We start from the raw sequence: 12,478 nt of genomic DNA on the forward strand, positions 1-12,478 counted from the left end.
TGAAAGGGAGAAGTCGTACTGTTGTTGTTGTCTGTGCACAGACACCTAAGCAGTAAAGAGCAATGCTAAACAACCACGATATCCCAGAACACACAAATACTGCGTAACAGTGACAGAAAGCGCTAGAATTCAAAACAAAAATTACCTCCACCAAATCGGTTTTGTCGTAGTCTTCTCTATGGTTGTAAATACACTGATTAATGACGCCATATACTTTTTCCAGGTGTTAAATGTCAAATCCCTTCGTTATCTTAGTGACAAAGCATAACAGTTTCTGAAGACAACAATGGAGCAAAACAACAACTTTAGAATAGTATAAGATCCTTTGAATACGCTCTATATGTTTTCAGAGGTTGAACAGTAACAATACAAGTGACAGCCTACTTTTTCTTACGCTATTAAATAAAATGTGACACTTCAGAGAACAGATTAAATATCCCATAAGATTTCAGCAGGGAAAATATGAGTTAATTTTTCATATTTCAGAGAAAGGAAAGGCTGAAATTTCGGACAATCTTTTACTACTAATCAATCACATCAACGGTTGTAATTGCAAGTCGACTGCTCCCAAAGCAGCAGGGAATGACACGATCCTCTTTGTAGGACAGCTGCTGCCACAGCAAAGCCACTGTTGCATTTCATTAGAGAAGCGTTGCAGCAGCGCGGGGCACTGTAAAAAGGCTGCAGATCTTGTAGATACAGCTGTGCCAGCTGGAAAAGGAAGCACCCTTAGGTGATTACCTTTACCCACGTGTGCCATGCCTACAACTCTGCTGGCAGAACAGATTGCTCAAACGCCCAGAGCAAAGGTGGATTAGTTTGCTCAGTCCTACCTTTAAATTCAGGGGTGGGTAAATAGCAAAGTGACTGCTTGTAGCAATCACCTCTCTCTCACACAGCCATTTCTATTACCAAAGATGCAGAGATGATAATCTCTGGCACAGCAACAGTGACAAGCTAGTGGCAGCACCTTCTTCCACTGCCACAGCTGTCCATTAGCAGTGTGAGCCTGCGAGTATGTAGCTTTAGGGAGCAGCCATACCAAATGGAAATACTACTGCCCCCTGGAAATAATGCTGCTATCATCTAATCAGCAAACTCTGCCTCCCTCGTGTATATATATACACACACACACACTATAAGAACTTCTAATGCTGCACTTTCAAGGAATTTCAGAAAAGTAGTCACTTCTCCATGGCTAGCTAGTTTACGTCAACCTGCTAACTTCAGGTTTAAAATCATCACTGCAAGAAATAAAGATCCTTTTCAGGTTCTTAATACATCAAAGCATGAAAAAAAAATCCCCAAATAAAAGCCCTCAAACCCATCATTAAAATTACAAATCATTAAATGATATCCATAATAGTGCTAGCAGGTTGTCAATGTGGTATTTTAAAATTCAGCAAGGCCTTTTATCTTAAAAATTAGGCAAAGAATCTGTCTCCTAAACTACAGATGACCAGAAGCAAATGGTAGCCTACAGAAATCTACACGAGGTATGGAAACTAAACAGTCACAGTGCATATGTCCTATTTGAGCATCAAAAAAAAAGCTGAAATTAGACATACTTTGAGCTCATAGCGATCCACGATAACTATGTAGTCTGTCTCTGTAGGAACTTGTACAGGGTTCTCATCACTTATCTGTTGCTGGTCTTCTTCCCAAGAATGTTCAGGAGTCACTGCTTGAAATGCCCAGGAATCTGGAAGGACACAAATTTCTTCAGTCAGGTTTCCTGTTTATCTAGAATACAGTCTCAGTGAAGTATCCTGTACCTGCAAAACAGTCTCTCTCTACAAATACAGAGACAGAATTGTTATCGTCTGCACTGAGAAATACTTGGCTTCTCCCTTCTTTCCAGCTAAAGCCACTGCTCCATAAAAAAACAGAAACTAAGACAAAAAAAAGCAAACAAAAATACCCACAAACAAACAAAAAGCACTAATGAAAAGGTTAATAGTGAAAAAAAATAGTCATGTTGCCAATTCAGGTTAGGGAACACATCTTAGAGTACAACATTAGGGCTTAAGTCTCCTATTCCACATGTTACTCTGGATCCACGCATCTTGAAGTGCTGCTTTTTCACCTAAGCTGCTCGTTATTGGAAAGCACCTCGTACAATAAAAGAGTGTCAGTGACTGCCTGCTTTCAGTTAGGTACCATTAGAAAAAAACACACTTTAGAATCAAAAAAACAGCACCTACAGAAACATGTGGGCTAGGCTTGCACAATTAGAGGAGCAACATCGTTATGGAATAAACTGTGTGATGATTTTTGAGAGCTGTAACAGAAAAAATAGAGTGAAATTGAAGGCTAAAGCTAATAAATAGTGCAATCCTCCTCAGCAAGAATAGGGTGCTAAAGGATCTGATGGACTTCTCCCTTACCATTTGAACTTGGATTTCCATTAGTTATAGTTCCCCATCTTGGTGTTGAATATCCACAAAGCTTAGCACTTTCCTTTTCAGTGTTAAGTTTAACTTGACATACGTCAGAAACATGTTTGTCCACAAACTCTTCTCCATCACTATTGTTTTGGTCATCTGTTGGTACTCTGTTCTCTGTATCGAATTGAGAACTCCTCTTTGCTGCAGCACGCGCACAGTTGTTCCTTCTGCGCTTTCTTTCTGACGCACCTACAAAGAGACAGCATAAAAAAATAATCCAAAACATAACCAAAAGAATTCTTTCTTCAAAATCCATTATCTTCATCTTACTCAACTGACAAGGAAAACAAAGGAACTGAGCTACCACTGCCTATATCCCTACATATGCTGAGAAAAGAGTTGAAAGTTAATGGGGTCAGTTTGCTATTAAGATTAAAAACAAGCAAACAAACCACACACACAGCTACGGAATTTCATTCACTAAACAGTCACTTTCAGGATTTTACATGCTGAGGATTCTTACTTTGGATGGGCAGCATTAATACAACGTGAGGTTATTTGACAAAGTCACTGTCTTACTACATGAACTAATACAGATGAACATCATAAAAGCCTCTGGAAATAAGCTCTCCTTCAAGTCTGGTATCAAGCTGAAGACTTCAAAAGCTGAATACGTGTTTGGAAGAGATTAATTAATGAGACAATTTTAAGGGAATATTCAAAGGAGAAAAAACATGAAGACTTATACCTCGTACGCTTCCTGATTTGGTAAACCTTTTGTGAAAAAACAAACTTTGTGGTTTTGCCCAACATTCGTAGTATTCATATAGTATTGCAAAAGGATATGGGTGGAGTCCATGGCAAAATTCCCACTCTCACTAGTTAGACTTCCCTCCTTCAACTGGGAATCACAGTATGAGGTAGCTAAGATTTTAGCATTTGGGGAAGGGAGGGGTGGAGTGGGGGTAAAAATGCCATTTTGCATAATTAAAAACTAGTTAAGTATTCAGAAACTGCCATCCACAACATTTTTTACCTCAAGAATTAGCAATTTAGGGGCGGCTAAATGTCAATTGGGCCATCAAAGTTGTTTTTGTTTGTTTGTTTGTTTGTTTTTTATGTTGTAAACCAACTTTCTTTGAACTTTAATTCATCACTATATTGAATGAATGACCTCTGGATTTCTCTCTCACATTTTGAAGTAAATTTGAAAACAAAATACCTCTGGCATAAAGAGCCAGGCATCAGAGACACCTGTTGCGCCTCAAGAACAGAGAAGGTATGAATGACAAGAGCAGCTGAATAAAATGCAACTTACCATTAGAAATGGGTGTACTGGCATCTACAGGTGCCGCTGTCATCTCCTCATTTTCATTACTCTCTTCCTCTGGTTTGTCGTCTTCAGTAGCAGGGTTCTGCTGTGGTGACTTGGAGTCGTCCCATGGAGACCACGCTGGAGAGGTGCGACCTTGCAATAAAGAATAGATACCAAAGATCTTCGTCGTGCATTTTCAGTTACAAATGCAGAGACAAGTCTTAAAATCCTTAGCGTTAAAGCACGTACCTCTTTTCTCACGAGATTCTTTAATTTGTTCACAAAGTCGTCCAAACTCTGTATCCATTTCGTTCCTCACCATTGAATATGCAGTGTCTTGCAAAACATAGGCTCTGTGACGATCTGAAATTTTACAGACTTTAACTGAATGTTGTCTACCAACCAATGAAACTGTTTTGATCACAGAAAAAAATTGCTTTCTTCATAGGTTGGTTCCAAAAGGTTATCTCAGTGAATATTTTCAGCATAACAACGTAGAAGTTAATTAAACAAAAGCACTAGTTCCTTGGGAACACTTATATCACAATTCCATGCCCAAGTAGCAAAATGGTAAAATAGTTACAATGTGGTAAGAGATGTTCTCTGTGGATGTCCAAAATCATCTAATCCATCTGAAGTCTACTGTTTGAACACAGCATTTATCCATCTATACGTTTGACCGATTTTTTAAACTAGGGCTAAAAAGCACATCCTCACCTGTAGATCTTTGATCCGGGTAGTACTCTAAGGCATTGTTACAGATTAGATCGATGTCCTTCAGATAGTCTCCTGCAGTGAGGTACTGGTGCGAGTCAATTTGAGTCAGAACTGTTAAAAGATCCATCGGCTCTTTAATCCTTGTGGCATAGTCAGGTACCTGCAGATCAAATACAAGCATTCAGAGGTTTTCTTAACCTTGCGCACTGTCTACCAAATTATTCTGAAAACTTTAAATAAACGACTTCCTAAAAACTCTGAACATTTGCGATGCATCAGAAGATGCTGAAATTAACCAGTTTGCTTCTCAAAAATGGAAGGGCTCTTTCAACTGGCATTAGAGCTGCTAGGAGAGGACAACAAGAGGTAGGGCGGTCAGAAGCACGTGCATGGTAGAGAAGAAACACTGAGGGTGGGAGATTCATTTCACTTTGCTTCAGAAAATCACAACAGTGAAAGCTGAGTAAGCCATCCGACATTCTCTTTGTTGTCGACATTGAGGAAAAGGTGCATGCATTGCACCTGTGAAGTACCTATTGCAGGCATCTACTTTAGAATGAGGTAACTGGGCCCAGAGGTGCCGAGTTCTTCCCTCAGACCGTAAGAGGAGCCTAATAACTAGTTCAGATGAGGACATACGTATCTGTCTGGATTTTTCACAGCTCAAGAACCTAGGAGAAAAGGGGAAGAAAAGCCAGTGGATGCCCACATGAAGAGGACTTTGCTGATCCGCAGGTATATTCAAGTTACATCTGTCTTTGAAATATACGCCCCTAGTTTAGACTTATCTAATCAATTAAGGAGAAAAAGGCATCTAAGCAGCCAATTGGAGGAAAAAGAAAACACACTGCACTTATGGTTGATTCCTATTGAGGAGTTCCAGATGAAACAGAGAACAGGATCTCAAAACTTACTTTTACAAACGGCTGCTCCTATTCCTGTTCCCACAGGTACTGACAGTCCAATAAAGGGCTTTAGACTTCATTAAAGTAGTCCTGTAAATACTGTTTGTAATTATAAGGGAGGATCTCTGGGCTTTTCAGTGCTGTGACATGCCTACATACCAAAGCCTTTTCACGAGCAAACTGTGTTGGCATTTGGACTGGCTTTTTAGAATGAAACCAGGGCTTTCAGCGAATAATCCAATAAGAGACGTTTGAGAGTCAGCAGAAGTAAAAGCACTGCCTCTGCTTCTTGCAAAATCCTAATAGCGCAGCCCTAAAAACAAAGTTGAACCTTCCCCAAAACGCTGAGAAATACGAACGCTGAGAAGTTACAGACACACAGATCAGCACTAGTTTACCTTCTGTGGGTCAACGGGCTTTGCAAATTCCCTGAAACGTCTGTCAGTGGCAAGTCTGTGAGTAATGTCCCTCAAGAAAATTCTAAGTTCACGCAAGGTATCCTCCTCTTCCTCCTCCAGCATCCCTACTTCTTCCTCTTGTGGCTTCTGAGGCTCAGCTGGTGGTGCTACAGGCAGGACTTCCAATGTCCGATCAACTTCAATTAATCAGGAAAAATTAGCCAATTTACAGTACTCAAATTCAAGCATATGACAAATTACTGACAGAAAATGACCACCAAAGCAAATCCCAAAGAGCTAGTAACTTCGATAGGAAAGTTTTAGATGTACTTCTTATATCCTCCTCACCCGTTTTCTTTACAGGAGGCTTAGCCACTTGATTTAGAATTAGGTCCTCAAAAAAAGCTGCTCTCTCTGCCCTACCAGGCACCTCAATATTGCACACTTCTCCAAATTCCTTATTAAATAATTTTTGGATCTAAAGCAGAAGGAGGAAAGACATTTCAGATTTAAGGCCACAAAAACTCATCTTCTATTCCAAAAAGACGAGTACCTTTTAAAATTAATAATAACCTGAAGAACACAAACTGAAAAAAGTTATCTTCCTGGCCTTAAACGGCTACATTTTCACAGGCTGGCACGGCAAATTCAAATATCACCTTTAAGAATCACCTGTAGAATTAAAGCTCGGTGAAGGGATTGTACGCTACACTGATAAAGTAATGCCTTTCACCACATCCAACATCGCTTCCTTTGTATTTACTTGCCTTGCTGCATCCTTTACTTAGAACCTTTATGGCTATAGAGGGAAGAGAAAGGCTTCAGCAGACAAGTGAGGGCTTTTTGCTGAGTTTTTATTTCTCTACCAAAAGGTGTCTGAAGTAGCTAGTACCTCTACGTCTTCCTCCATTTTCAATTTCTAGTATTAAAAGGTAGGTAAGGAATTTCACTACTTATTTTAGAAGGAATTTAGAACCTGCACAAAAACTTCTGTGGGAACTCAAGCACTTTCAAAGCAGTTGATAATAAACACGTCTAGGTAAGACCCGTTCTCTTCCCCCAATAACTGAGACAAAATAATCAGAACGAGAACAGCGTGTTCCTGTTTTGGGCACCTTCCCTTAATGTAAACTCTCAGAAGTCAATGAAGTTCTGCATGTACTTTTTTTACTACAGTTTATTTAGGAATACAACTAGAATTCCATTCCAAAGTTACTTGAGCAGAAATTGGAACTCAGCTTTCCAGCTTGGAAAGCTTTGGCCTATATGAAGAAAGAAACTGATTTTTTTTTTTTTTTAATCAAAGTGTTTCAATTCTCTACTAAATTGCATTATTAGCAGTTTACCCAACATAGCATGGAATGACAGACTGTCAGAAGAAGTCTCTTCAGTAAAGACATCCTCTTGTCATTTCAAGCACTGCATATTCTTGACTGAACCACTTTGTAGCCACCGGAATTATTGTATTAATTTATTATTTGCATGCGTGAGAAGGGGGTGAAAGTCACTTGCTTGACTCAGAAAAAACTTTAAGCAGATGCTTTCACAGTATTCCTTTTCTCTAAGCAAATTTTAAGTGATTTGTTAGGGTGCCTGAGTAATAACAGTATGCATTTAACAGCACAGCATTTTGATGCTGGAAGCATTCAAAAATTACAAGAAACTGAAGAAATAGTAAGAAAAGTATTGAAAAACACCTCTTCTGGGAGATCTGAGTGACGTACATCAGACGTAGCAAGCAGCAAAACTGGCGAAAATGCTGGAATGTTACGTAGTAGAGTTAGAAAAGTAAGTTTCAAGGCAGGTCCAGCGTTGTCCCACCATAAATGGATATCTGGGACATAACTTATGCTTGGTGCTGTCTTCTGAGCATTTCGGATCAGCTAGTGAAAAGGAAAGCTTGGGTAAGAAAACTAAAACACGGAGAATAACCTGTTAATACATAGCTACATAGCCATCTGACTGCCCCATGAAATGAAACTATGTGAACAGAGTGGCAAGCATCCTTTCACATAAGGAATTTCTCTGGGCACCCTTTCAGATTATCAGTATTCGGAGAACTCTAGTCAGAAGATGGGAAGGATATATTCAGGCAGTGGCTAGACACCGTAGCTATATGGCCACAGCCACAATCATCGCATAACAAAGAAAGGAAATGTCCCTCTTTTGGGACACATCAGTATTCAGTAGTGTAACATGCCTGTTCTTACTTGTATAGCTCTCAAATGTTTCCACTAAAGGTAAAAATATTTTAAGGTAGTGATGCCAAACAGTAAAATGGATTTCCTGCCTAAAAGTAAAAACACCAAATCTGTTCATTTTTTCTAGCTAAAACCACATCAGCGTGTTAATGCTTTTATTGCACACACTGCAACAGCACAAGTTGTGTATGTCCGTGTGAAAACAAAATAAACAGAAGCCCCAAACCTTGGTTGCCTTACTAATATAATTTAAAAGAAGGCTACAAAAAGTAGCCGACATGCAGTCTGGTACAGAGCCATCTACTGGGAGCACACAGTCTTAGGAGGCAATGAGAACTACTTTCTGGATCCCAGGGAGATGAGCAGCATTTCTTTCCACAAAGAGATGTTCATTAGCAATACCGCCCAGCTTCCTGAGCTGCTAGCAACATCCTCACTGTAAAATTGGGTATGGAAAACGTGGACATGTACAACATCCAGATTGTTTGTGGTGCTGTCTAAAAGAAAAGGGGATTTTCAGACAGAAGCAAACATCCCAGCACATTAAAAGAAGGCCACCTCCATTACCAATGAATTTTGCTCACCTTACTTGCAACTCGATTGATCCTCTACATACAGTCAGTGAATCCGATGAGAATAAAAAGAAAAAAGGTACCTGTCCGCAGATTTCTTCTGGCGGTGCAATGTTTGTAAGCAGAACAGAAAGGTCCAGGGTGTGAACGGGAAACTTCTCCAAAGCGTGCAACACCACGGGTGCCACGTAAGAAACCTGGCCGTACCCTTCTTTTCCTACTATTAGCAGACGGGGCCGGCGTGATGTTGGTTCGCAGAAAGCACTCCTAGAACAAGAGTTAAGAAAACAAGCTTATAAATGAGGTGCTGAATAGACACACAGATGTTCCAAGTACTTTTCCTATAGATTTTCTTTTCCCTCCCCAAATAATCCCAATGGCAGTGGTACATTAAATACATGTAAGATTTCCAGTTAAGTTATTCAGTCATTCCAATTGTTTCATCTTCTTCCCTTGTGTTTCCTATTCTTTACTAAACCAAGACTGCAAATTAATATCCCTGCAATCTTGCCTTACTACTAGGAAATAAATTTGCAATGAGCATTTGTTTCCCCACTACAGTCAGGCTGTACCTTTGCTGGCTTAAATCAAAGATGCTAGAGACTTAGCCTTGCTCTAGAGGACAGAAAATCTTCTGGACAGCACAGCAATAGAAACTGAGAAAAATAACTGATCCAGCTGCGACAACATGATCTAACTTTCCAACCGTGGGCTTGCATGACTTCCATACTAAAATACCACAAGATTAACACAACTTGGTGGCTTAACAAATAAAGACACCATTCAAATTTTTCTCAAGGTGTTTTAACAAGCCATTTCTCAGTGTTCTTTCTACTACAAAATTCACTACTGGTTTAACAATCCTGGAAAACAGAAGGGCAAAAGGTGGCAACACAAACCCCTAAAGTTGGGGTACTTTTAGCTAAAAGGACAGATAGGACATGTATGCGGTCTTGAGTCTTTCAAAGAATGCCATGGATTAAGTCAACGTGTTCTGGTAGTCTACGGATCACTTTGGCTTAGGAAGAGAAGCCTGGGCATTTCAATTGGGTCATTCAGAGCAACTTCATTACAACTTTAGTCCCTTCACCCTTTCTTCTTGTGAATACCAAGCACCCCTTCTACACACTAACTTGATGTTACCCCTTCGTCTACCACCCCTCACACTTTTAACAGCTGGAACTGTTTACAAAGACTCATCAGACCTGAGAATTTAAACATAACAGGGATCTATCTTTCTTTACCTGCTGAAACAGAGGAGTTTTTTCTCCGGTCCGTCAGGCATTCCATCTTTGAATTCATCTCCGGAAACCAAGGATGCATCGTCATCACTGTTGAACATACCATCTTGTAAAATAGGATTTAAATGGTCTGAAAGGCAAAAGAGGTTTGTTAACTTCCCTGAATAGCCTTTGTCTCTTTCTCTTACATTAATACAGCTTCTAAATCAGTGCCAAAACCCTTTCTTCATTTGAGAGCACACACTGAAAGCTATTTCCTAGAGTTCATCCCACCACAGATCTAAGCAGATGGCACAAGGCCCTACAAAGCTGTACCAAGTCCCACTGATGTGTACGTATAAGGTACGCTACTCTTGGTGATTTTTTTCTCTCCCTTAGAATAAAGGAGCTTACGAACAATCTTTAGCAGAATTATAAAGAAGTGGATGCTGTGGTTATACCTTGCTGTCGGTCCTCCTTTAGCACTAGCTGTGCCTGCGGGAAGATCTTCTGCACAACTTGTAAAATATTCGCTACTGATCTTTTAAAAAGTGGCTTGAAAATGGGTGATAGTGCTTGTACGGGTGAAGCCTCGATCCTGTTTGATGCCGGAACAACCTTCTTCGGAGCCATGAAAAAGTCCTTTGCTTTTATTTTAATAGAATTAACGTCTAGTTGCAATTTCTCCCTACTTGCATAAATCTGAGGATAGCATCGGCGCAGAGAGCACAGAGCAGCTTCAGTACATAGGGATTTGATATCTGCACCACAGTATCCTAACAAACAAAAATCAAACGTTACATCAGTCAAGGCCCAGGTTTACAACATGCAACATTTAAAGAATTTGTCATGTCAAAACCAAACAGGTTAACAGGGAATTCAAAGTGCTACCGCTCTGCAGGGAAGTTTCATGTTGCTCACTGCCTGATATCCTGCGCTTATGCAGCTGAAGCAGACTCCTCATCAAAAACTATACTCTTGAGGCAGATGCCCCAGAACCATTTAATGTTCTCAGACAACAAGAGGAACGACAACAAAGAGTAAATAGATGAAAGCATCTAACTCTGATTGCTATGAAGGCGTGCCAGCTGCCTCGTTGACTAGTTGTGCAGCAAGGCACAAGAGCTTGGGTACTGCCTGGTACAAGCTAAGGTTCTTTACAACTTGGTCACAAGCAAGAATCCATTTTGGTTTCAGTCTTACCAATGCATTTCTCAGCTAGTTCATCAAGCAACATGTCCGGTGGCTTAGGGGTCCAGTCACGAGTATGAATCTTGAAAATTTCTTTTCTAGCCTGGAAGCAAAATCATTGCATTTTAGCTTGTCTCAAGTTTTCCTTAAAAATACCAACAAGAAACAAACAAACAAAAAAACCAAAACAGTCCTCCCTCAAAACCCCTCATCTACTAATACGCTTTTCTTACTTGCTCAACTTTCAAGTATTTTACAGTTATTTAATATACACTCTGCATTGTCAACCAGGAAATTGAATATTTCTTATTTGTTACACTGGACTTTTTTCTAGGAACCTACAGTGAAAGAAAAGGCATTTATAGCTTCAATAACAAGTTTCCAAACTACGAGACCTAAAGACCCAGAGGAAAATACTGCAATGAAAAATTTATCCAGAAACATTTCTTTGTTGTCCAAAAAACTTCTCTAAAATTTAACAAGCTTTCATTGTGACAGTCTCATTACTTCATCACATTTGCTTTTCAGGCAGTAAATTCACAGAAAGCACTTCTGGCACAATGTTTCAAATTGCTACAATTACTATAAAGAAGAAAATAATTATGACTCAAACTACTACCACTGATCTGGGGCACAATCAAATGCACACATGCCCCCTATTCATTCATAAGTGAAGGACTGAGACCAAAAACACAACTTCATGATGAAAGCGCCCAAGTGGACTAAATAATTAAGCAAACAGGTACAACTTTGGGAATGAAAGGTTTGATTACAGAACTAACTACTTGGTGGTATCATCTTGACCATATATATTCAGTACCAGATTTGCCCTCCATGGAACAACGCAGTGTCTCCACATATCACTCTCTTGTTCAAGTTGTCAATTTTTTTTTCCTATAAAGTTGGACTTTGCCATGGTAGCGCTAACGTTGAATTTCAGTTCTCACCTCTTTATTTGGCAAGTTGAAGAGGAACTCTCTGTCAAAGCGTCCTGGTCTTCGTAAAGCAGGATCTATAGAATCCAGTCTGTTGGTAGCTCCGATTACCACGATCTCCCCGCTGTTAACTATGCCGTCCAGAAGCGTCAGAAGAGTTGAAACAATGGAACTAATAGAAAAATATAATTTTTACTTACTGGTTCAGTAAATTTTGTCACATTCCACATGACTTTCTTCCATGAGTAGTCAAAAAGGACAAGCTTTAAGGACAAGACTCATTTTAAGACATAAACAATAGGTAAGTTAACACAGACCACATGCTGATATCAGGCTTAGTAAATTGGTTTCAACTATTGTTTAGAAGCACCTGTTTTGGCATTGAGTTACAAGTTTTCAGGATAAATTAACGTGTTCACAGTAAATTAAACAGGTCATCATCCTTTTTTTTTTTTTTTCATTCCCCAAAGATCAAGCAGATTTTATGTAGGTGCAAAACTGTAATACCTATGAATGTGGTCTTGTTTACTAGAGCGCACAGGAGCGAGACCATCTATCTCGTCAAAGAAAATAATTGAAGGTCGCATCTGATAGGCCTAGCACAAAAACACAGAGTAAAACACCATTATCTAAAGGA

At 39.6% G+C, this 12,478-nt stretch overlaps 1 protein-coding gene across 1 annotated transcript in view; it reads right to left on the reverse strand.

The window, feature by feature from the left end:
* Positions 1-12,478, reverse strand: part of LOC140001081 (ATPase family AAA domain-containing protein 2-like) — a 21,451-nt gene continuing 8,973 nt past the window's right edge. Inside the window, exons 8-21 of the mRNA XM_072032221.1 lie at positions 12,349-12,437; positions 11,854-12,013; positions 10,919-11,009; positions 10,177-10,491; positions 9,740-9,866; positions 8,579-8,762; positions 7,372-7,605; positions 5,723-5,929; positions 4,420-4,579; positions 3,952-4,065; positions 3,706-3,855; positions 2,388-2,636; positions 1,569-1,702; positions 1-274 (exon numbers count right to left, since the gene is read on the reverse strand). Of these exons, the coding sequence (XP_071888322.1) occupies positions 227-274; positions 1,569-1,702; positions 2,388-2,636; positions 3,706-3,855; positions 3,952-4,065; positions 4,420-4,579; positions 5,723-5,929; positions 7,372-7,605; positions 8,579-8,762; positions 9,740-9,866; positions 10,177-10,491; positions 10,919-11,009; positions 11,854-12,013; positions 12,349-12,437 (2,262 nt within the window). The 3' untranslated portion in view covers positions 1-226. The remainder of the gene's footprint in view (positions 275-1,568; positions 1,703-2,387; positions 2,637-3,705; positions 3,856-3,951; positions 4,066-4,419; positions 4,580-5,722; positions 5,930-7,371; positions 7,606-8,578; positions 8,763-9,739; positions 9,867-10,176; positions 10,492-10,918; positions 11,010-11,853; positions 12,014-12,348; positions 12,438-12,478) is intronic.

Source organism: Anas platyrhynchos, chromosome 37 (genome assembly GCF_047663525.1).
Source record: "Anas platyrhynchos isolate ZD024472 breed Pekin duck chromosome 37, IASCAAS_PekinDuck_T2T, whole genome shotgun sequence".
NCBI classification, from domain to species: domain Eukaryota; kingdom Metazoa; phylum Chordata; class Aves; order Anseriformes; family Anatidae; genus Anas; species Anas platyrhynchos.